The sequence below is a fragment of the Paralichthys olivaceus genome, chromosome 22 (assembly GCF_024713975.1).
Source record: "Paralichthys olivaceus isolate ysfri-2021 chromosome 22, ASM2471397v2, whole genome shotgun sequence".
Classification (NCBI taxonomy): Eukaryota; Metazoa; Chordata; class Actinopteri; order Pleuronectiformes; family Paralichthyidae; genus Paralichthys; species Paralichthys olivaceus.
Genome location: NC_091114.1, coordinates 3,107,287 through 3,133,226, shown reverse-complemented (window position 1 = coordinate 3,133,226; position 25,940 = coordinate 3,107,287). Strand labels below are relative to the sequence as shown.

The window sequence follows — 25,940 nt, the reverse complement described above, 5'->3', positions numbered from 1 at the left end:
CCAAGTTTGAGGCATTTTGTAACATAAAAAGTTTAAAAGTCTGGGAATTCGACTTTATCTTTAAATTAACAGTTAAACTTCTATAAACACAACTATTGACAAAGATGTGATGTCCTGCATTCCAATCAAAATTCTTCTCTCTAAATGCTTTGTCTCAGTATTTTTAACTTTTGTGTGAATTGATCACCTGCAGGGTTAGCACCCATTCATGCTTCGACAGCAGGGCACCATCCCCTGCTGTGTCTAGATACATAGTAAGTGGATGATTTATTGAAATGAAACCATTTAACAAGTTTAGAGAGAAAACTGTTAAATCTGTTAGCAAACCATTGATTTTATAAACACCAGAAGCCAAAATGATTAAAAACCTCTGGTTTAACCTCTAAAAATGTATATTTTATGTGTGTGTATATACATATATATGCACATTTTAAAAGCTTTTGTGCCATTGTGTAAAATGTTCATCTGAGTAAGTAAATACTGACTAAAGCTATCGAATTTGGAGAAGAATGGACATTTTCCTTGGTTGGTAGTTTTGTATGGCGTTATTTTTGTACCCTCTGCTGCAACGTTGCTGTTATCTCCATGATCTTCCACGCTCTCTGCAGCTGCATAGACTGTTTGGACAAGCCAAACATGTTCAAATGTCCATACAATGATATTCGGACAACTAGCAAACCCTCGAAGTTGCTCAGCCAAACGGGTTAGAGGCAACAAAGCACAGCTTCACAGACTGACGTGATGCAGCAGAAGTGTGCAATTTCATTCATTGTTTTACAAGTAAGAGGACTAAGCATTCTCAGTCACCACTCACACTTGAAAGACAACACATTCACTTTTCAACTGGGGGTGCAATCCATGCTTTTGTACACTCAAAGAACCTGACTTCTTGGAGCGGACAGAATTTTCCACCGAATGTTGGAAATCGGTCAAATGTTTAAGTCTGGATTGAAATCACATGTTAATGAACGTGAAAGCAAACATTTCATTGCCTCTGACTTCTGAAACTAGAAAGAGATCTCAGATTGAAAGTCATCATTAGCTGTGGTTCATCCTTGTTGTGTAGAACTACTAATGGATCCAGACCTAAATAGCAAAATAAGATTTTTTTTTGTCTCCACAGAGTTCAGGTCTGTACAATACAAAAACCTGATATGGTGTTCCACAGGGTTCAGTTCCCACCTGACAACTTTATTCACCTTTGCATGAGTTTGACTATGCAGATGATACTCAACTTTATACATGACAGGATGCCCCAGAGGTTTCTTCAATGAAATAGGAGCAAAACAGAGTGAGCTGTTTATAAGGCAATAAGGTCTTTAACTTACTATGTAAAGTGCCTTAAGATAATACATGTTATATGCTACATATAGAAATAAAATCTTGTTTTCTCCATCATTTAAAGATCTGACATCTATTCACAAATATTGTTCATTCCAAAAGTTTAATTGGTGCTCATACTTCCTTATTCTGCACAGTAAACCCAGCAACACTACAGTAAAACAAGCAAATTAAATTAGTTTCTGACCTTATTCTCTTCTCTCTGCTGAGCATGTGTTTTTAATGAAGAAAAACAAGTTCTGTTAATGCAGTTGTTGCTCTGGTCAGCAAAGCTGTGAAAGGAAAATGTCTGCACCCTAGAGAGAAGGCGCTCAGGACACTGACTGTGTCTCTGCAACCCACATGGGGTTAAAGAGCAGGATGGGAGAGGAAGAGAGGGAGAGCTCAGAGGAAGGAGGGATGGACAAAGAGCGTGAGAAACTGTGATGTCACACCAAAAACAAAAAAAGAATGATGGGAAAAGAGTTTTTCAACAAAACGCTAGATTGCCTCATCAAGAAGATGTGTTGCTGTTTCATTAAATACATGATGCAAGAGATCAAGAGAACTAAATATATCTGGCGGATTAATGAATTCAATGAATTCCAACCAACTTTTGTTTCTTTGGATTGGTCATAGTGATGATGATGATCATCACAAAAGCATGTGGGTCAATGAAGAGCATGAATATTCACGCTCATTATCAGGGAGCTTGTGTCACTGCTCTTTTTGTTGACAGCCCTTGTTGTGTTGCTCACACACTGGATGATCATGCATGTGTTTTTGAAAGTGTCTGCGTGTGTTTCAAATCATCTCTCGAACCTCTTGTGTGTCTGTGTTAAAATAAGATTATATGTGGAGGTCTCAGAGGGCGCACTCGGCCAGTATCGCCTATCTCGTCATGTTAAAGAAAGTAAAAAAAAAACTCCTGGATCTGCTAGTTTATCTTGCTCCGCACCAAGTTTTATGGGTTTTTTAGTGGGTCAGGCACCCCCTGCACAAGATTTCATGGAAATCAGATCAGTAGCTTTTGAGTAATCATGTTGACAGACAGACAGAATGGCACTGAGATGAATGCATCCTCCAGGGCCCAACGGTCTCTGTAGATTCAGTCAAGCTGCACCAAACTGCACGCACTCATAGATAACAGTCTGATTTTTAAAAATGAAGATATTATTCCCCGGAAAATCAGTGGAAATAAAAAACAACAACCCTGCAGATAAATAAACTCCTGGATCAGCCCTTTTGTCCAGATCCTCCAAATTTGAAAGGATTCATATAAACCATCATAACAAACATGCTTTAACACACACAGTGTCAATACTCGCTAAATGATCATACATTTTGGGATTATCAGCTTTTTGATCATGTGTAACTGACAAATATGGATCAGAAGGATAAATCCACTGCGGCCGCTAACATCCACTAACATCTACTGGCGGTTGGCAACTTAAAGGTCCAGTGTGTAAGATTCAGGTGAAAGGGATCTATTGGCAGGAATTTAATGTAGAATAATCCTCATGATGTTTTCACTAGTTTGTTTCATCTAAATTGTATGAATTGTAGTTTTCTTTACCCCAGAAAATACCCTGTATATTTAAATACTTTATATTTACATCGAGGGGACCCTCTCTACGGAGGCTGCCATGTCGAGACCTTCAAACATACAAGAGATATTCCACATCTTGTCCATTCTTAAGTGTAACATTTTCTTTGTAATCTGCCATGTTAATGACAGTGAAATATTATTTTGCAGCAGCACAGTCAATGGCCAAGATGGTTGTGATCAGAGAAATACAAACAAGCCAAAGTGTTTTTTTCCCCACTCACATCAGAATGATAAAGTACAAGCCAGACCATCCTCCAGCACTGAGGGGATCTGGCTGTGCAAGGCCACTCCAGACTATGTGATATAACAAAATTGCTGCCCTATAGCAGCACTATATAAAATGCCTCCTGTGCAGTTCATCATCACTTGTCAAACATTTCTTGTACTGGGTTGACACCTGGATTTGTGCAAGGCCGGTCTTATAAATCTTGAATAAATGCCATTTATGTCAAAAACAAATCCACTGATTGTTTATTTATTCATTAATTCATCATTATGTATTTATACATCATCAGTCAACACATGACATTTTGCAAAAAAGCATTTCATTTAGTGGCCTATATTTCTGCTCTGTAGACTTGATGGGTTCGGAAGATGGAAACAAACAAAGGACACATCAAAACAGCTGACCAAGCAGTATTGCAGCATCCCCACGGGTGGGGGAGGCCACTATAATCTCACAGAAATACAGTGGAATAAATGAGTTAAGCAGTGACTGTTAATGGATTTTACAAGCACATGCAGAGTGAAAGTTAACCCCTGCATACCCGACGCACAGACACCCCCCCCCCACACACACACATACACACTGGTCCCAGCTGGGCCACGAGTCAGACAGGACTTTGACAGATGGTCCAATGGGACGCTGGAGAGGGAGGGAGGAGACAAACGCTAAAGGGAAGCATGGATGGAGGATGGAGAGGTGGGGACAATGCTAATGGGTGCAGAAGTGTGTGTGTGTGTAGGAGGGGAGTCATCTGTTCCTGAAAGAATGGAGGAATAAGAATAAGAGCTATAAACCTCTTGGGAGACAATGTGGCCCTGCTGACGCTGCATTTGCACTTATATGAATGTAGACACGTGTGTAAACAGACACACACACGCATACAATGACCACAGACACTCTTCATCCTTTATTGTGGGTCCTTTGATATTGTACTTTTTATAACTAGAATGAAGAGTAAAGATGAACAATTGAATGGATTTGCAGAGACACGAGCTTTTCTTTTTCATTTCTAATAAAAGGGACATTAATGAGCTGGCTGCTTCAGTCATATCACAGAGAGCGCGTGTGCAACTCTCATTCTGCCTGCTGCCTTTGAGCATCAACATTCATTTGTTTCCGCCGAAATGAAAGCAACATTAAATATGCAAGAAGAGGCCCCGCCCCTTGAGTGCCAGTCAAAACTACTCGCGCTGTGACCACGCCCACGCCCCCACTCACAGCGACATAAAACCCAGGTAGAGAGAAACACTGGTCTCCTGCACTTCCGGTTATAACTATCACAATAAAAAGCAGAGTTTGTCCGTGTGTGTTTGTATTGTTTTGTATATGACAAAACACTACTACTACTACTACTACCACTACTTCTACTACTAATAATACTCTCTCTTGGACCATGACACGTGGAGCTTCTCTTTCCTCTTCTCCCTCTTTATCAAATTAATGTCTCATCAATACATGCATCAATCTTGTAAATACTGTTATTTTTTGAAGTTCTCCATTACACGTGGCATCTATTGCACTTCTGTCCGTCCTGTTAATAGTTTTTCCTTACTCTTGTTGAGGGTTAAGGGCAGATGATGTCACAAATACAATTTGATTGATTGTTTGATAAAATCAACACTGCTATGAATCATATTATATGCCTATTGCACTACATTGCGCTGATGTTTTATTGCACGTATCATCTTTATATCTTTAACTCATTTATTTTTTAATTATTTTTAAACTCTTAACAGTTTTTAAACTGTTAACAGTATTCATAGTGGAAGGCAAAGAAAGAATTTCATTAAAATTTTTGTATTTATATCGAAAAAGAGAAAATTACAAAACAAGTGAAAAACAACAGAAAAAGGTATTATTGATAAACTGCTGAGGAAAAAAATGAAACACTTGTTTAATTTTTTCAGATTTAATCTACAAATTCGAAAAGAAGTGATAAGAAATTGCTTCATCTCACTCCTTCTCCATAAATCATTAATATTTAATGATTATTAATAATCTTATACTTCATCCAGCTTCCTATTTATATTGTATATAATATAAACATATTGACAATATAATATATTATACTGTAGTATATTATATATAATACTCTTCATTGTTCAGGGACTGTACATAAGAAAATGAACGCCTTGAACTTGAACTATGTGGTGAAAGACGATGCCATGGTTTTATCGCGCTTCTGGGTGTGGAAAGTTTTGTGCTTTTACTTTGGAGGACGGGCTCGTCTTTCCCGTAACACCGTTGTGAAACATTCGGCCTTGACGCAACTTCCTGAAAGATTGACAGCTCGCCGCGCCGCGCTTCAGTAGAAGAAGACAACTCCCGTGGAGGAGCAGCCGCGACCCGCGTCCACAGACGAACTTTCCCTCGTTTCCTCGGATTTCAACCCCGTACTTTCACGCGAGTTTACCGGCGGGGCGCTCGGTTTGGACCGCATGAGGACGTGCGGGGTATGAACGCGGCGCGGACGCCCCAAACAAAGTAGAAGAGCAGGCAGAGCTGCGCGCTCGATGGCTGCGGGGGATGGAGCCCTGCCGGCCACCGTAGCGGCCAGCCGGAGCGTGGAGAAGGCGCTGGAGGAGGCTGCGGCGAGCGGGGCTCTCAACTTGTCCACCCGCAAACTGAAGGAGTTTCCCCGCAGCGCCCGCAACTACGACCTGTCCGACATCACACACGCAGGTGGGTCTTTCGCTTTTCTCGCCCCTTCACTCTCCTCTTCCTTCTCCAACTTCCCCAGCAGCGGTGTCAGCGGGCTGGCTGCTGCTGGCTGCTGCTGCTGCGCCTATTGTTGTATCGCCACCTGCTTCTTTCTTCTCCCTCGGCCCCCAACACGTTTCACCAGACCCTCCCCACACCCCCAGCAGGAAACCTGCCACTTTCCTTTTCTCCTGATCACTTTCGTGTATAAAACCCATTTCAAACTCAGAGGTGGATTCAGGGTGCTGCACGCACTAGGTGACAAGAGGCCAGTTTGAAATCAGAGAGCACAGTTTAGCAGAATGAAAGCGATTAAAGACAGGAGTAAAACAGGATGGATGTTTGAGATACATCTTGAGAGAGTACACAGATGGTACATAGAGGTGTGTACAATAATATAATATACGATGAGAGGACAATTTGAAATCAGAGAGCACATGAAATAAGCAAAAGAAATCAAATAGCATAAATCTTTGCGATACATCTTGAGAGAGTACACAGATGGTACATGGAGGTGTCAAATAATATAGTTTCATATATAATAAGAGGTCAGTTTGTAATCAGAAAGCACAGTGAAGCAGAATAAAACTGATTAAAGAAAGCAGAATAGAAGAAGTACAAGTAAATTAAATAGGATAAATATTTGAGAGGGATGTGTAAAATAATGAAATGAAAATTCAATGAGGGTGTGCGAATACATGAATCCCGTTTGAAACTGTGTTGATGTGTGCTCCGAGTTAAAGAATGTCGGACTTTTAAATAAAAGTCCTTGCTTGGTGGTCTTGGTAAGTTTTATTAGATAGTGGCTTTACTGTTTAAGCGAAACCACATGAGTTCCAGCTTTTTTTTAAATAAGAAGTAGTTCTCTGAAAGTGGACTTGAATTGTAGAGAAAGAAAGAAGTGTCTGACGTGAGTTTCTCTTCCTCAACATGTAAGACTGCATGTTCTGCGTTTGGTGTAGTTCAGGGTTCACTAAGCTGTTTTCGTTTTGCGTGTAGTCTGGAATGAGTGATGATTCCATAGTATACTAAGCAGCCGGAGTGCGAGTCACCATATCCCAGCAGCTGCAGAGAGTAAACCTGAACAGTCGAGTGGGCGCGGGTGACAGTTTGTGGATTAAAGGGAACTACCTTGGCCTGGCCTTGTTGAAAAGAGGCTTACTCCATCCAGGTTGCTGAAATCAATCTGGCTACGCAGCAGTTTAACACCAACACCCCCTTTTTTCCTCTGCGGCTGCTCTCCGTGCTTTGGTAATTATGACCATCTGCTCATAACAAGCCAGGTCCACACCCTATGGGATGAGGAGGCCTTGAGCCCATGTAAACACACACACACATGCCGACACCTGCCGCTAGAGAAACCCAACCCTAATGATTGTGGCGGTGATGAACATGTTACGTACCCACGGTAATGCCACCCCGGGATCAGGATGTGTGTGTCCAAGTGCAGGGCCTTGGATAAATGGATTATCCAGCCTGGCAGATCGGTAAAACACACACCTGGTATCCTCAGAGATGAGTTTTAAAGGGGTATAGCAGTGTACAGCTTAAACATCACGAGGAGTATTACTCAGCATGTGAAAACAGTTAAATATCGTGGGTCTGGAGGAGCTTTAAGTCTGACAAAATAACCTCAGATGATGTTATCTTGATGTCATCCAAGTCCTTAGCAAGCTGATGGCAACAGAGAAAACATACAGGGCCTTGTAATGCTGACAGCCATATTTATAAATCAACATCTTATATTAGAGCCCTGTAAGAAACCCCTTGAGACATAGACACACTGACTAGTGAACTGAAATTATTGTGGCATTCTATATAATATTTCAGCTATACCCCTATGCTCTTCTTCAGAAAACTGGGCTAAAGAATTGATGAGGTTTATTTTCATGTGATTTTGAATGCCAGCAAATACTCAGAAGCAGGAACCAGTGAGTTTTTTTAAAGGGCTAGGCCAGCAATTTAATATCACACAACAAAAAAAGCTGGGAGACAAGAGACGGTCCAGGAAAAACAAAAGGTTGAGTAAATTAAAAGAACGCACAGATCCATTGCTGCAGAGGTCTCGCCCCTCCTGTAAAGAGTTGACCCTGCTTTCTGCACTCTGTGTCCACTGAGAGTTGCGTGCACATTCTGGTCACACGTCCATGCCCATGGTTCCAATTATACCAAAACGAGGGTCCGTGTTGGTGTGGCGTTCCAGGCACGTGCACCTGATCCCACATTCCATTCCAATCCCGTAGGTTAAGTTTAGTTCAGTGTATTTTCAAACGTTTCTGGAAAAAAAATCACAAAATAGCTGTGAGCATCTTAAGTAGTCAAAAAAAAAAGAAAAAACCTTACAACATAAATATTCAGTAACATAAATTACATAGATTAAAATTTCACTTTTTATGCCCCTTGTCTTACCTCTATTCTATACTAAATTGTCAAACAAAATTAGAAATATAACTTTGGACTGCACGTGGACGTCTGCCCTTAATGTATTTTATACTCCAACAGTTTGTCACGCAGTCTTTCTGTCACACTTGTTTTCTTCAGGCAGCAGCGACATCACTTTGACATCATCGGGGTTATTGTGGCGGACTTGACAAAGCTCCTCTAAAGCCAGAAGAGACACTATGCAATAGTTTTCACAGACTAAGTAGTACTTGTTACTAGAGCTTGATAATTAACCGAAAATGCAGCAAAACCAACTTTTATAACCTCAAATGGACTTGTAATTTAAATCAGAATTCTGTCAACTGTTTTTTATTCAGTTAAAGTTGTTCGGCTGCTTGTTTGTAGAGACAACATAACATTTAATTTTTAGTTTCACTGAAGTATGGTGCCAATGTGTCACATTTTCCGCAGTGACAGATCAAAAACTTTGATAAAGATCTGCAACGTTAACTCTGACTTATCATAGGCCACAGAGGAGTTTTTTAAGTTTAGTTATTACAGGAAGGGAAGTAGATGTTTGACAAATCCTCGAGGGCTGTGGAGGAATCTGTCTTTTTTCTTTTCATTTCACCTCGTCCTCACCTCCACTCTGCTGCCGGTGACATCACTGCCGTTCTCTCTTGCTCATGGTGACTCAGTTGTTATTCAGCCAGCTCTAATTCTTGGGTTGTGCTCCTTATCAGCCCCATTGTAGACATTTAGTCTTTATTGCATGTTTGTGCAGCACCTATGATGTCTGTATGGTAATGTCTACTATCTGAGTAACGAGGTGCTTTCAGTTTCACAGACATACCCGGTAGTTAGGGTCTTCTCACTCTGACATTATATCAGCTGAGAGTCCTGCCCTGCACCGTCTGTGTGGCTGATTCACCAAGCTGTCATGGTGGTTTTCAGGTGCAGTCTTGCCAGGTTAGATTTGAACTAATCCTCATGTCAATTAAAGGAGGGAGGATACTTGGTGAGGGGGTGAGGCACCGATGCATCACCAGCATCTCATATAAATATATGTATGTGGGTTTATTTGCAATTCCTTCTCGCTACACTTAAGTAAAGGTTTTCACGTTTGTTTACAACACAACACCTAGCTTTCTGTAATTCTGAGGCTGAACCAGCAAGCTACAAAATGGAAAAATGTGGAGGAAGTTGTGCACAGTGGTTGGATGTCAGGAAGCCAGTATATCACAGCACAGCCTTCCTGAGCATTGTAATGTTAGACACCGCCAGCTAACGTTCCTAATATTTCTGAAAGAATTTTAGTTCAAACTGGTCCCGTTTTAAGCACTGACCGACCAACCCCATTTCCATTCACCATTGAGTTTAACAAAGCTACAGTCTGTCACTGTCGTTTGCGGCCAATGCATCAGAAATCATCAACCAATCGCAAGAAACAGACACTTGCATCGCGTAAGAGAGGATATGTAAAACCAAACCACACAAATATATTTTTTTATCAATAACAACACTTCAAATAAAACACTGGAAAAGTGAAATTACTGTTAGTCTAGATCTGCAATTCCATATCAATTTCAATATTGTTCAAAATGGCATATGAAATATGGCTGTTACAGTTCCCTAAAGTACAAAGCGACACATTTTAAATATCCTGTTTGGTGCCAACAAATGTCCACTCAACACTCTGTGGCTCCTTACTTTCACTTGAGGGATAGAAAAGCTGTAACAACGGGATGTTTGGATATTTTGCTTGGCCTGACTCATCAGTCATAGCCGGGTCATCGGGAGCACTGGGAGAAATCCCAGTACCCAGTACTACTGTATATATTAGTGAGCATGAATGCACCACTATCGGTGTTTCTGCTATTGAAGAATTGGTGATACAAGAATGTATGAAGCTGAATTAAGTGTATATTATTATTTTCTTTTACAAAGAAACAGACCAGAACTGGTCATGCAGAGCCAAATAAATATTTTTCTCTGAGAGCTTAGATGGGTCTCACTCTGTGACTCCCCCCTGCCCCTCAGGGCAATGATAGGGGAAACACAGACAACAGAAGATTGAATCTATATTGCCCTCTCCTAATGCCATTATGTCTCAACTGCTTTTGTTTGCTCGTAGCAAACTCACAATTCCTGCAGACAAAGAGCAACATGAGCATCCCACTTAGGTCAGTCCTTTCTGGCCAGATCGTTAATGTTGAAGTCCAGGGTGTCAGTACTGTTGCTCTGCTTTGGTCTCCACCAACTCCTGAGAGAAATACCTGACCCAGAACCTGCTAAATGTTTTGTGTTTGATGCTGCACAGTGACAATCGCCTTGTCTGAGTACATTTGCTGAAATTAGCCATCGTTATGAGTTGATGATGATGTATCGTCTATGTGCTAGAGCTCACATTGCCTGGTATTATACTGTAGGACTTGACGAAGTCTAACATTTTGTACTCATCATCCAGTTATTAATTAGGGTAATAAAAATTATTTGTAGACTAATGCGGCTGTTTTTACAGACACATTTGTTTTCGTTTTCACAAGGCATTGGCAACACAACACATCTTGACCTCAATGTTTTGCATCTGGCAGGATATCACTGAATCTGTGCTGCAGTCAATTATATTTCTGTCTGTAGCGGTAGCTCCATCCTTGGCAGGGGTTTATAGTTGTTACTTCCTGGTGATCATGCACGCAATATACTCTCATGCTCTCTAGAATGACATGCATCTAATGGATCATCATGAAACTGTGGTGGGAAAAATTATTATTACCAAGAGATAAATATGATGGTTGAATGGGGATAAGCATCGGCTGTGCAGGCCCAGTGGTGTTTATGATAACATCGACCCCCTCCTTCTTCCCCACTGAAGCTGCTTCCCTCAGGAAGTTCAAAGGTTAACACACACACACACACACAAGCACACACGCGCACGCACGCATACACAAAGAGGAGGTCTTGGCTTGCGTCTTGCAGTGTATTTCCCAGTAGCTCAGAGCGGTTGTAGGAAACAAAGGCCAGTCATTGTGTGTTGTGTGTGCGTCGATTTGCTTTCACTTGGGATTTGTATCTGTGTACCTGGTAAGTAACCTGGACGATACGGCCAAAAATTATATCAAGGTTCAAACATTTTCAAATCAGTAACAAACATTTGATGTAAGGTTAATATTTTACAAATCCTGGGTAAATCAATTTTGTGTTATACAGTCTCACTGTGCTCAGCAGTCAGTTGATGTATATTCAACCTTGATTATATTACTATTGATTACATTTATATTGCGATAAATACTGATCTTGTTTCATTACCCAGGCCTAGTTCCTGGATGAAAGGAACACAGTCATTACTACATTATTACACAAGCTTTCAGTATAGAGGTGGAAAAGTATCTCACACTTCCCTTTTCATTCTTAAAGTAATTACTTCCATCAGTTTCTACTTTAAAAACTGAGTGCAGTATCACCAATGTCATACTTATTAACACACAAGCATACAAACCAACCAACAAATGGACCGGGCTGAAAACGTAACCTCCTCCTTGGCGAAGGTTATAAAGCAGCCTATCAGTCTTTGTTAACGATATGTCAACACATAGCAACAAGCAGAGCTGCTTTAGGGTTTAAAAGCAATGAATGAAGCATCGTATTTTTCATGTCAATAACATATTGCAGGACCACAACACCTTTGCGTTAGTGTTGTGCTAGTGTTGTCCAGGCCTTCCTGCCATAACAGACCCACAGTGCTTTGCAAATTTTAATATAAGTCTACCCCATTTTAAGTGTGCACTGAAGAAAACATAGGAAGAACCAAATGAAAACATCAGATGCTCAATTATAACGGACTGGGATCAGGATTGGAACATCCCCCTAGTAATAAACTGGATATTGAGTTCTGCCTTCATACAACAACAGAGCCGGCTGTAAGTGGAGTTTTTAGTTTGTTCAGTGGCAGAAGTTCATGGAAATGTTGTTACATGGGCACAAAGTTAATAAACTGACCTCCAGTCTCATATGACCTCTGGGGATGTGAGAGACAAGACGTTATTGTTAAGCGCTGGAGGGGAGTGATACATGCACTCACATGCTTAAATGAAGTGTGTGTGTGTGTGTGTGTGTGTGTGTGTGTGTGTGTGTGTAAGGGGGAGGGATATTTCCATGCCATGTTCCTGTAAAGTGGTTTACGATGAGGCCTGTTTTTTGGCCTTTGATCAAATATCCAGACTCTTCTCTGTTTCCACGTTGTGTTGTGTGACTTCATTAAATACATTTTAATTATTGATTTATTCACCATTAGCCTAAACAGCCAGTGGCACATTCTGAAATACATTTCACATCCGCTGATTTAAGTGAAGTATTGTAAGTGTGACTCGTGTGTTTTGAGTTTCCTCGTCATGACTGTGGATCTCTGCAACATGAACCCCAGCGTCTGTCCTAAGCTCCTGTTTATTCCTCTCTGTCCCTTGTCAGGCACAACTCTCTAGAAAGAGTCAAGCTGTCTGTAAGAGCCACTGCATCAGCTGAGTCTGTCTATGAACTCCGAAGGTGGCTCTGAAAAACTCAGTAGCTCTTTCCTTTGTAAAGGACAACAGCTGTGGTGAGCCTGGACTCAGAGAATTCAAATTATTGGCCAGTCTTAGTAAGAAAAACAAAAAAATGTCCTGACTCCAGCTCTGTACATGATGGCTGAGGCCAGAGTTTACTTTGGGGCAAAGGAACTAAAACGTGGCAGTGAACACGGCTGTGATGCCTAGAATAACTTCATACCACCATGAGAAAGACCTGAACCCCAGGATATCATTACTGCGCCTGCATCTTACACCGGCAGATGGAACCAGCAAATAATTGTCTCCTCCTTCCCTCCCTCTTTGTGACCGATAAAACGTTTCTGATATTGTGATCCCAACACTGAAGTCGTTTTGAGACTTCAAGATGAATTAGCCAAATTCAGAAGTTACCTAATACTTAAAATGTACCTGCTGTTCCTGTTTCTGATGCTGTTTTCTGTGTGTAAACCTACAGCAGACCCAGGTCATCAGTCAGCATTGAAATATGTGGCCAAATATTGAGCGCATTAGCATGACATCCCATGAGGATGAAACCTAAAGACGTTGGTTATCCTTGACATTCATTGAGGTTGACATTGGATTGAATGTCAACAACAGTTGGACGGATTGTGATGAAATGCGGTGCAGGCGCAAACAGTCCACACAGGATGAATTTTAATAACTTGATAACGTGCTTTAATTACCTCTGCAAAGGAGGGTGGATCCAGGTATTCCTTTTCTCCTTGGACATTGTGAGACAGGACTTTTTCAACATTTTTAAATAATTAATTCATCTTGATGAAAACAGTCTGACATGTTTAGAGGAAGAGATGACGGCTGTACCTAAGAGGAGCTACATCTGTCACATGCACACGTTTTGGATATGAAAATTTGCCCAGAATACTTCGCAACTTGTGCTTCAGACTAGTCCCCACAACAGACTCAAATCACCACTAACCCCTTAGATCTAAGTACCTTAAGTAATTACCTTTGCCCCAATATTGTTCAGCATTGTTTTAATCAATAAGAAAATAATTAAACTGAACAGAAACTGTTGGCAAACGTGGTCGTTGTTTTCAGCTACCCCCAGTCTACAGGCTGAGAAATAAGACGATTTCAGAAAGCCCTCGGGTTGTTTTCAAATAATGTTTCGGTTTTTTTTGGAATGTTTTTTAGAGAGCGCCTCAGGTCTTATGGGTTACATCCAGTGTAATGGCATGCAGTGATGGGGGGTGATAATAAGTGCCCTGCACCCTTTAAAAATGGCCTTGTTTTAAGTCTCATAATGGAAAGCTCTGGCTAAGCTGCTAGAAACCGCAAACCTACAGTCGACTGTTGGTTAATGGGGGTCTTTTAGCTCTTGAGCTCAACATATGGATGCGGCCTTCTCTCTCAGTTGTTTACATCTGTTCTGTGTCATTAAATAAGAGTGCGTGTCTGCATGTTGCTGCAGTGTGTTTTACCCCCCACCCCCCATGTGCTGTTTCCTCTGTGCTGCGGATGTGGTCTGCCTGTTCACACAACCTTTACTTCTGCTTTGTCTGTCGTCTTTCCTGGATCTTCACTGCTTTTGCCTCTCTGATTGCCCCACACTTTGTGTCAGCCAACATCTTTCCACTGTACCCTACTGTTCCCGCAAGCCCATTTGCAATGGATTTGGGTGAACGGTCAATATACTAACCCTTTTGTTTTAAATGCCACAGAAAGTAAAACGCCAGATGGGTCCGCTTCCGTTAGCTGGAACCAACCAACTAGTCAACTCATTCAAAACAAGATGTTCACGTGGCGACTGTAAGGAGTCTTTCATGAACCGATAAATACTGACCATGTTGTTAATGTCAGCTAATGAATGCCATGGTTGTTGAAGCTCTTACGTCTTAGCACAGAGCAGCGTGTACATCTTCATGCATTGTTGCATTAACAGGGACCAGGAGTCACTCATGTGTTTCAGCGGAGGAGTAAATGAGGCAGCAGCACACTCAGTTCTTTTGTCATACTTTTATTGACAGTGTTTCAGGTTCTAAAGTCTGAGAGCTTGTCTGTGTGTGTTGATGTCTGAAACCTGCTGGTGTGTTTTCCCTCTCTGAGCATGGCAGCTGGTGGGGAGGGGGAATCCTTCCTTAGCCCCATGGGAGGTAACCAGAGAAACGGCAGAGAAGCAGAGGCTGTAGGGCAACACTACGATTCTGCCAGCAAATATATATATATTGTGTGTGTGTGTGTGTGTGTGTGTGTGTGTGTGTGTGTGTGTTAAAATTTCTCCATGGTTGCCATTGTTTCTTAGATACAGTGGATAGCTGTGAAGGGCTCCCTGTGTAACCTGTTCTCTCCCTTTGAGACAGCCGAACACAAAAGCTATATTTTGTTCAAGTGCTGTTCCCCATTAATTATCTAGACTGTGGCAGCTCGCCATTGTCCAATCTGTCCTGCCACAGTTTCACAATGAACCAAATATCTTTCTGCATACTATTAATAACATGTGAGATCCCTTACTTTGTGTTTTGTGCTGATGCCTCATTGTAGAACTGTGTGCATCATTTCTTGTTTTGCGCTCTCGCTTTCTCTTTTCATCTTTCTCTCAGCAGCATCGGGAGAAATCCTGTGTCTGTGTGCCGTCAAAATTTAAGTTACGTTTTAATCGTTCATGTAGACACAAAGACCTCATCGTAGCTTCGGCTGTTGCTGTGGACGTTCCCTCAACGGGCCTTCAAATCTTAGCAGGCAGGGAGACTGCACTCTTACCTGTCGGGCATCTGCAGCTGTGTTCTAGTCATGGTCCACTGATGAAATTTTAATTCGTTATAACTCTCTTTCTATCTACTGCTTATCCTGAATGGGCTTGTAGGGCGCTGGAGCCTATCCAGTCTAGGGGCACTATTTCAAAAATAAATGAATATGAATACACACTTAAATCATGCTGAAACAAAACTTAAAAAGTAAAAGGGCATGCAGAAAGCACATACCCCCAACAGTCACATCATGAAACTACATTTAAATTCACAAAATCCAGGTTTTTTATAGCGTAAATAAATTGCATTCCCTATATATCCCTGAATCATTGAGAATGTTGAAAAAGGCCCTGTCACCCAAATGCAATATGAAACCCAGAGAAGCAAAACCCTAGTTTGTAACTTTCTGAAAATGTATAATCCAGAAAGACAAGACCAGGCTGACAGACGGATGACCAGGCTGAATGTGAAACCAGGACATCCATGCAGGGTATTTTCTCCACTCTTTACTTTTTTGTGTCGTAGCCTCTGTCTCCTCTAGGCTCAGCAGTCAGCCATTAGTTGAAGGACCTCAGTGCCATTCTTCCTGGCTCTATGTTTGTCCCCACAACACAATGTAACACTATAAGAGTGTGTGCAAATAATCTAATGGTGTGGAGTTCACTGCCTGGTGAATAATGAAAGCAGAGGCCGTGCCTTATGTAACCCAGCAGATCCATTAGCTCCAGTGTTTGGTGTCCAGATGGCTGAGTTGCTTAGGAGGTTGGTGCACGATAGAGAAGGCATGGGGCCTTGGAGGGGTGCCAATGGGTCTGCGTGTCGACGTATTCAGTTCCTATAGTTATTGCAGGATCACTGCAACAACTCACATTTGACTTGATAAAATCAGTGGAAATCAGGGAAAGTTTCTTTGGTTTTCATAAATATTCTAAACAGGAAATCCAGAGACCAATTCTACTGAATTGATGACAACTTGAACCAAAGATTATTACAAGATGTGGTAGTGAGTATGGTGTGTGGGGAGATCTGATAGGAACTGTGATAGCCAGGTATTCATCCAAGACGGCACAGTGGTTTACGTGGGTCATTCAAGGTCAAATACATGTCCATTATCCTGCACTGTTAATATTTCTTTAACATTTTTAACAGACGTTCAGTATTTGTATCAAAGCAATTACAAAATATAGTGTTGTAAAGACACGAGGGATTCATAAAACGTGTTGACCACCTAACAATGTTCCCCTGCCTTAATCTATACTTTAATTAAACTCTTAATAGCTTCAGCATGTGTGCAATGTGGGGGTGTATATGTCTGCTGACATCTCTTTTTATTTAGAAGGACATGTTGAAGACTAATTGATACCAGATACATCATATGGATTCCAGTCTTCCTCTTAGACTGTTAACTTTTAAACTTAAAGTCTTTAAATTTTTAAACTTAAAGTCTTTATCCTCTATCTCTAACTCAGTCAGGGTTTTCCTTGGGCTTCTGGGGGGCTTAGGCTCAGTGGTGGCGTGGGGTAGCTGGCCTAAAGCTACTGGCCATTGTGCATTTCACATAATTTGGACCATTATTATTACAAAATTCATAAAAACACATTAGAGGTTACTTTTCACATTAACTATATTTATTTTGATAGAAGTAATGATCTGTCTATTATTCACTTTCCAGTTTGTGGCACTCATAGTTTTACATAGACTGCCTTCACTGCAAACTTATAATTTACAGTTCCTAAAAAAAGTAATGTTAGCTTATAGTTACATTTGGAATCATTCTATTTTATTTAAGCCAAATTACAGTGCCCTCTAAATTCTTGTGATTTTAGTTTTTTGTCCGTACAAGTTTTGCTGTCTGTTCACTCAGGAGTTGTGTGTGTGCTCATAGTTTTTTTTCCTTTTTTGCATGAACTTTGCATAGAAAACTAAAGCGTGCACTCTGTAGGAGGGAAAGAGGAGAGAGGAGGCGGTGGAAAGACACAAGAGTGAAGATGGGAAGAGGAGAAGTGTTGGTGTTTGAGAGAAAACAGATTGAGGGGAATACAAGTAAATCACTTTTCCTAGCTCTCTTTTCAAATTGGGGAACAATAGAAGCAATTCACACAAAGGTACATGACGTAAATCATAATGGCTGCTGAACCCAAAGCATTTAATGATATAGATTGCCTATTATTATAAAGTATCTACAACTAAAATCTCTGTGCTTTTATCACAGAGTCATCAAAGGTCTGACATGACAAAAACATCTCATTCACATGTGTATTTTATGCGAACCTGAGATCTGTGTCAATGCATCAAGCAGTTGTTGACCTATATATATTTCACACTCACAATGCCACACTTATCTATATCCAGCCATCCATTATCTATACAAAGCTTATCCTTTGAGGGTCATAGGGGAGCTGCAGTCAAGCTCACAGTGGGTACAGGGTCACCAGCATATCTTAGGGTCAACATACAGAGACAAAGAACCGTTCATGGCTTCGGTCAACATGCAGACTCCACACAATGCCCGTCCAAGCTGGGATTCAAACTGTGAATCTTCCTGCTGTGAGGCTAAAAACTGTAAAAAACAATTAAATGAGTATCTGTTTGAAAGATAGCTATCGTAGCTTTTTCAAGATCTTTTGACCATCGAAAATTGAACTTGCTCAATCATCAATCATCAGACCTAAAAGAAAAACGTTGGTTGTGATTGGCTTTTGTCCAATAGTCACAGATGGCAGGTGATGTCTGTTTCTGGTGTTCATTCACAGTGTTTCCCTAATCCATTTTACACACTAATTATGGACAGTATTCATTTTCCAGTGTGAACACAGTACATATTCAACACCTGCTGAGATTTCATATGCAGTGTGAGAATGGGACACAGGATCGCTGTCTTGTCCTAGGTCCTGGCTGTTTCCCTGAAGTAGAGTGGCTGCTGAAGGAGCACTTTAAACATGTTCGGCCATCTTGGAAAACACCATCCCTACAATCCCTGATGAAAACTTATGGGAGCGTTTCAATATAAATTTAAAGTTGTTTAACACAAACTCCGATCTAAAAATACACACCAACTGTGTGGGATCATGGGGCTGACATTTTGTTCACTGTTTAGAGAACTTGTGTGTTTTTACAAACCAAACAATCAACTGATTAATGGGAAAATATATATATATATATATTTAATTAATTAATTAACTGCTTTTGATTTTGACACAATATAAAATTGTAATACTAAAATAGGGATATTTTTATGCTTTGACTTCTTTTGATTTTTAAAGAACATATTTGTTGTAATACGTGTGAACTTTACTTAACATTTTAATGCAGGAATTATACTTGTAACAGAGTATTGTTAAATAATCATATTTTTCTGAGATGGTTCTTATAGTGTTGCAAACCTACGTTTTTATAAAATCTTAGTTTTATAAACAGGTACCTCCCTGGAGACACTAACGGCTTCATAACATTTCCATACTAACCTGGTTTGAGAGAACATGTAGATATCTCACCCTCGTTGACTTTCTTTTCACACTCGGGTGGAGTTATGTAACCGTTTCACCCACACACACGAGAGCTGTGGTGTTCAACTGTGCTGCTCCTCAGCTTGCTGTAACTAACACGGTAACAGGAATCAACACTGCCACATCCTGTCTCTCAGCAGTTGTCAATGGCAACGTTGTAAAATAAACCCAAGCAGCATCAGATCAGATCGGGCGCGGATGCTTTTCTAGCATGAATTTTTTATTTTAGTATTTAGGAAAACGATAATGAATGAAGTGTTAAATTTTGAGTACTTACTTTGTAAGTAAGTAAAATCAAATAGCCAAGCCATTAAAGCTGCACTGCTATATTTTAATTAGGAGATGGTGGACAACAAAACAGAGAGAGTCAGTGTGCAAACTGGACTGACATGTTTAAAAGTTGTCGAAAACAAATTGATGTTTTGTTGTGTTGTCACATTTTACTTTTGTGAAGTTGCACAAGTAGAAAACAGTTGTGAAGTTGGTAAACTGATTCAATAATGCCAGTTGCACAATAGTATCTATCTAAAGTTACCTTACATTAGCAGCCATTAGCCACTGTTCTTATCAGAACCAGGAACCTTTGAGTTTCAATGTTCTTTAGTGCTTTATAAATCCAGCCTTTAATTTCCACCAAAATATAAATCATTGCGTGGTTGTCTATGGCTACAGTTTCTTCTCAGCCATCTTTATCTAGACAAAGTAGAAGTCTGCTAATTTCATGTGTGTTTAGAGGCAGCCCTGATTCTAATATTAAATAAGTCAGATACATTGAAAATGCTGCACATTGTTACAGAAAGTGTGAGAAAGCTTTTGCAATGGGCTGTCACAGTCCTCACCCTGTGAGTTAGTCATTTCTGGCTTTGCAGAGACAGGACTTTTCCCAGCAGCCCCTTCAGCAGTGTGGATTAAAACCAGTGAAGAGCTGCCCTTTCTGTTGAGTCACTCCTTTTTGGGGGGTATTGTTGTCTTGGCATCCTCGTGTTCAGCCTCTTTGTTTTCCTACCCTCCTTCTGGCTGTTTCTGGGCCCTTTTGTCCATGTTCTCCCTCTGCTATTATCTGCCCGTTACTCACTCTCTCCACCCTCGCCTCTCTACTACTACTTCAGAACGTGATATGAGTAGAGTTTCTGTTTGCCAACACAGATACACTCTGTGCAAAGAGGCCCAGGTTCCCTCTTTTCCTCCATTTCTTGAATTTTACATTAACACTCTGAAATGGAGTGAAGGCACAGTTTTGAACGCAGATAAACTCACACAGATCAGACAACTTTAATATTTATATTATGCAACAGTAAAATGATTGTAGAGAGTAGTTTTTCTGGTTGTAGCTAATCTGCTTTTTCTTCCCAGCCACCGTGACTAATTTTTTTCTGCCTATGTAGTAGTCCTCTTCTTTGCTGACCAGTGTTAAGGGAGAAAGTGTATTTACTGCTAATGACAGTAAGTGTTATCAGTGCATCCACCGGTAGTGGTGGAATCGTGACTGATAAGAACCAGGAAGCTAACATTGTGGTCTGTATCATTATGTCCAGAAGTCTGTTTCTGTTTGTCCTGACACAAACACAATCCTAGAGTTTTCATACTAAAACGGGGCCAGCTGCACTGTGCGTCTGTTTTAGGGGCTGGAAAACCCTGGAGCAGTGTGGATGCCAGTTGCAGACATAGGAAAAGTGAGGACATATATTGCAATATTGTCCTCTTCTTTCAGTAGCTGAACTATTATCCTCTACACTATTGCTAGACTGCACACATTTTCAAAAAACACTGATATTTTGGCCTGATTTTCAGATTGGCTGTCCATCTTTCTCTTTAGAAGGATTTAAAAGACATGTTGTAAAGCTTCAACCTGTCAACCTGTCTCTCCACCCCTCCATGTGTGTAGGGAGGGGATAAGACACAGTGTGTGTGTGTGCACAGATTATTTGCATGTCTTGACTAGCACAAAAAGCACCGTGTGGCTCCCATGTAACTGTGTTTTGCACGTAGTGATGCTCCAAATAACCCCCAGTGACAAACCACACCTTGCTTACACAACAGCAACATGCATTTTATGGTTTTTTGAATGCCAGTATCACAGAGCATGGCAGAAGTTGAGGCCTCTTATGTTACTTTACTGGAGCAGTCTTATTGAAAGGTAATAAGATATGCGAACAGATTAGTGTGGTAATTGACTTTGACAGTACGCAGCAACAATCGTGCAGGTCTACGTGTAAAGATGAAAAGGATCTCTGTGTGATCATATGAAACTTTAGCCGAATGTGATAAATGTAGAACCACCAGTCGGCATTATGTCTGACTGAAGGAGAGTTGAACAAAGAATCTACAAAACCCTTGAAGACCTCAGACTGTGTCATATTTTGGGTTGTAAAATGAAGTGAGATTTTGAACAGCAGATTAAAGACTTGGCAGTATATGTCAGCGTGTTAGACAGAACCTCTGAGAGGCCTCAATGCATAAAATACAATCTAAAATATGAGCCTTCTTGCATAAGTTTCATTTTTGATAGTGTTTTTGCCTGCATTCACGTACTGCTTAGGCTTTCATTGTGTTAAGAGGGTTTAAAATAGCCTACCCCCTTACCAGTGTGTAAGTTCTAGAGGTCAATGGGTCAGCAGTGATGTAATTGTCTGATGGCCTCTAATTAGACACAGGGTTCTTCTCTGACTGATCCTTTAAAATCCCCCGACACTGTTTTAGGCTTTATGGTGTTGCCTCACTGATCCACATACCTCTGCCTTTTTTTAAAAAGCATGGGGAGGTTTGAAGTCTTTTCATCTTTAGCAAATGGGGTTCGCTAAGTTCTGTCAGAGATGGATCAGTTGACGCTAATGCAAGCTTGTAAGTTGTGGTTATATTATCTGTATCAATATTAATTTGAATACCATGCCACATAACAAAATCTGTTGCAGCCTGGGTGCAGGTTCATCCTGCATATGCACATCAGCAGTGTGCAGAAGACTGCTGCTGTGCTGCTGTGCTGCTGTGCAGGGTTTGAACTTTGAAAGCCTGTTGCCACACCACACTCAGTGATTTCATTGCAGGCGTTTTCCATTAGCTGTCAGAGGGAGTCCGTGTGTTGATCCAGCCAGCAACCACTGAAACTCGTCTTGCTTGGCAGAGACAACACTGAATCTCAGATGGTCTAATCTGGCAGCAAAGAAGAAAGTAACAAATGTAAAATATGGTGCAGGACGATGACAGATGAGGTCCCTAGAGCTTTCAAAAAAAAAAAAACACAACCCACAAACCCTCTTGAACTACATACACATGTTCTGGCTTTCGTGCATCTACTGCTGCTAAATCTTTCTAGGCTAATGCTAGTTGACCCTGTTGTTAAACCTGTTATCTGCGTGGTCACCATGGTAGCTTTACAGGGGCCAGCCCGCAGGTCAGCACGGATCCTAAGGTGGCTAGTTTAAGCAACAGCTAAATAACCTGGAGAGAGGAGGCAGCTGCTGAACTGGCGTTTGTTCTTCTGGTTGTGGAGCTTATTTTCTTATGTGCCCAACTTTAGCATTGCAGTCAGCATGACACATTAGCACAAAATCAAATCAGACCTGGTTTGCACCGAGCCGGGAAGCCACATCCAATCTCAAATGGTCACTCATATCAAATCTGACACTGGCTACAACACCAGCTGTGAGGTGTCTCAGTTGGATTCAGACAATCTTGAAATTGAAAATACAAAAGTCTGAAAGGGCAAGTGTGTGTCAGCTCTTTCAAGCGGAAGCTTTCACTTCTTTTCATGCTGACCCATTGTCCCTCCTCCACCACCTCCGCCTCCGCCTCCTCCTCCTCATCACACAGCTATCAGAGTTGGCTCTGGACCATGAAACAGTCTGAGTCCTGCTGTGTGAACCTTGGCAGGTCAGTCAGAGACTGGGCATTACACTGCTTGGCCTCTTCCGTTCAACAGCACATGCTTTTCACATGATGCTCATGTTGAGTCATTCTGGCTTTGTTACAGCAGCTATCAGGACGTTTAAGCAGAAAGGCCTCCTGCGGGGTAGAGGGAGCAGGCTGGGACTGTTAATGTATTTTTGTGTATATAAGGACCAAATATGGACTGCCCCTGTGGTAATGCTTTGGGTTTATGGTCAAGATAAGAGCAGGACATGCTCTCGAGATACAAGTGATGTTGTCATTACATGGTGCTCACAAGTATAGAATTTCACATGTGTGAGCATGCCTTTCACAGGCAGTACTTTTATTTTTGCAGCAGATATAACTTCCAAATCCAAAACTGGAGCTCCCACACGTTTGGTTGTCTTTCTTTTGCAACAGCGGATATGGAGACCAGACAATCAGTCCATCCCCCAGAGCACGTGCGCGTGAGCGCGTGCGCGCACGCACACACACACACACACACACACACACACACACACACACACACACACACACACACACACACACACACACACACACACACACACACACACACAGCACTATTTCCACCCCCACCTATTGTTCAGACAGCTCCCCTCTAGCTATGGGACAGTGAAGATGGAGAGATGAGGCCTTGGTGCTACTGTACACTGTGCACTCTCATGGTCCCATTAACAAAATAATTGCTGTGGTTTTGTTCGTCCCCTCTTCGATGAATGTAGAAGTAAAATATTCTGCTTTATTAAACACAGTTAGACGCAATTTCTCTTTATTCCTCTTTTTTCTTCATTTTCTATTTAGTAATGATTATTGGTCATCTTTATGTTTGTATTTTGTTTTTTTTTAAATTGGGTTCTAAATATCAGTTATTTTTTAAGTAATCTAATTATCGGTTAAAAGAGTCAAATAATAGTTAAAAATACCCATCACAGTCTAAAACCTACAAATATTCACTTTTCTATTTTGCAAGATTTAAAGTCAGTCAATCCTGCTATAAAAATGACTTATATGATCAATCAATTATCAAAATAGTTGGTGATTGAGTTGTCGTTAGTTTCAGTTTTAAGGTTGATGATGAAGATGAAGCTTTCTGAATCTGAGAGACAATGAAAATTAAAGACTGAACAACACCTACAATGAAGCCCCACAGTGTTTATCATATCAGTAAATGATGCTCAGTGATCCGTGTTCTAGATGATTTTCACACTTCTACATCTAGGTTAAGTTAACTGAAATAAAAGTCCCCCCCCAACAGAAGAGAGGAACTGCCTCCTCCTCCTCCTCCTCCTCTTCCTGCTGCTTCCTACACAAATCAATAAACAGCCATTGGGCTGTCTGCCATTGACAGACTTTTGTCTCATCCTGCTGCCAGCTAAAGCCTAGTGCTAATGGTGCTTTTTGCAATCATGCACTATATCGATGCTTTTATTTCATCTGCTGCATGCTCAATTATTATTACACTCATTCTGCTGCACAGTTCAAATATATGATTATCTGTGTCGAGAAGATTTCATGTTCGGGAGGCCAGTGGCACTGTTATTAAGAAGAGGTTTGGGAAAAGGAGGCAGATTTTTTGAAGGCCTGTAGATTATACAGGTAAAAGTTATATATAGAACTATAGAACAGCAGCTGCAACATCTCAACAATTGAGATGAATGTAAGCAAATATACATATTGTTTGACATTTATACTAAAAAAACACTAATCAATAAAGGGAATGATTGAGTTACCTGTAATTTACACACAGAAAAATATTCTCAGTCAATTTCTACTAAAATTTGAGCTATTATTTTATTTCTACTGCACCAAAAAATTGAAGACTGACAACAGCAGTGGTCGGCACCACCAGGTCATTTTGATAATTTTTATTTCCCCATATTTGACTGAGACACAGATGCAGACAGGTGCTGAGCTCCATCATGGCATCACATTAATAGAATCACCTCCTGTTTGGCAATTTGTAGTCAAAGTAAAAGCACAATGTTTGTTTTATTGCTGCAGTGCTTTACATTTAGATGAATTACAGACCTTTAATTTTGAAAAGTTGTGAACTTGGGTCTGAAGATTGTGTCGATTGCTTAACAGACCTCTAAAATACCAACGTAAGAAATACAACACCAGTAAAGTAAATCCTTCACACATATGTGTAGTATATAGAAACCACACACGTGAACATTAATAAAGCAAATTCAGTTTGATTCTATGAAAAAAATTCATTATAAAATCACTGCAGATAAACCAGATTGGATGAAAGCAAAGTTTTCTAACTTCACTCTGCATCAATTAATATTTATAAAAAGCTCTGCACTTAACATCCAGCCCACAACAATATAAAGTAGCTTGGAGCATTACCACAGGCCAAGAAAACAGGGATGTTTAGAATGGGCACTGCACTAGCATGTAAAAATGGAATAGTTTAACCAAGGAGGGACTAATTGAGGGTAAAGACTGGACTGGGAATGTTAATTTGTATTTCTGATTGTAATCAGAAATGACTGGTGTTCTTTTGTCCTTGAAGGTGGATGAGAATGGCCTACTTTACCCAAACTATTTAAATAGAAAGTGGGAAGCAGCCAGTAGCAGCTATTTCTGGACACACTCACCCAGTTTGGTCAAAAGTGGGCGAGTGCAAGCCTCGCCACGATCGTTTCACAGCAGTGAGGGTTCCTTACTCAGAGTCGGTTGTCAGTTTCAATCCTGTGGTTTTGGAAAGTGGCAGGGACGTTGTCACATGGCCGAGGAAACAGAAGACACAAACCATAAGTTATTTCAGAGTTGTTATATCAGTTTGGGCTTGGAGAATGATTCGACAGAATAAAAGTATTACTTGTGACAAAAATGCTTTCCAGTGGCATCATGGGAATTGTGGGATATGCTCAACCCACACTAAAAGTGAGGATGTCTTTGCCTCTGGAGCTTTGATTTTGACCATTCTTTTTCTAATATGTCCTTTTTTTCCCCAACTTTATTCTGTCCAAAGGACTAAAAGGATTTATTTAATATTACATATTTGGTAAAGCTCGAATTCTGTGTCAC

The 25,940-nt window shown here is 40.8% G+C and overlaps 1 protein-coding gene across 3 annotated transcripts in view; it reads left to right on the top strand.

Moving 5' to 3' along the window:
* Positions 1–5,408: 5,408 nt before the first annotated feature.
* Positions 5,409–25,940, top strand: part of lrch4 (leucine-rich repeats and calponin homology (CH) domain containing 4) — a 45,104-nt gene continuing 24,572 nt past the window's right edge. For 2 of the 3 annotated variants that reach the window (XM_069518430.1, XM_020100204.2), the window contains exon 1: positions 5,413–5,837. In XM_069518430.1, the coding sequence (XP_069374531.1) occupies positions 5,669–5,837 (169 nt within the window). In that variant the 5' untranslated portion in view covers positions 5,413–5,668. Of the gene's footprint in view, positions 5,838–25,940 lie in introns of all 3 variants that reach the window. The other variant, XM_020100205.2, reaches the window with a different exon arrangement.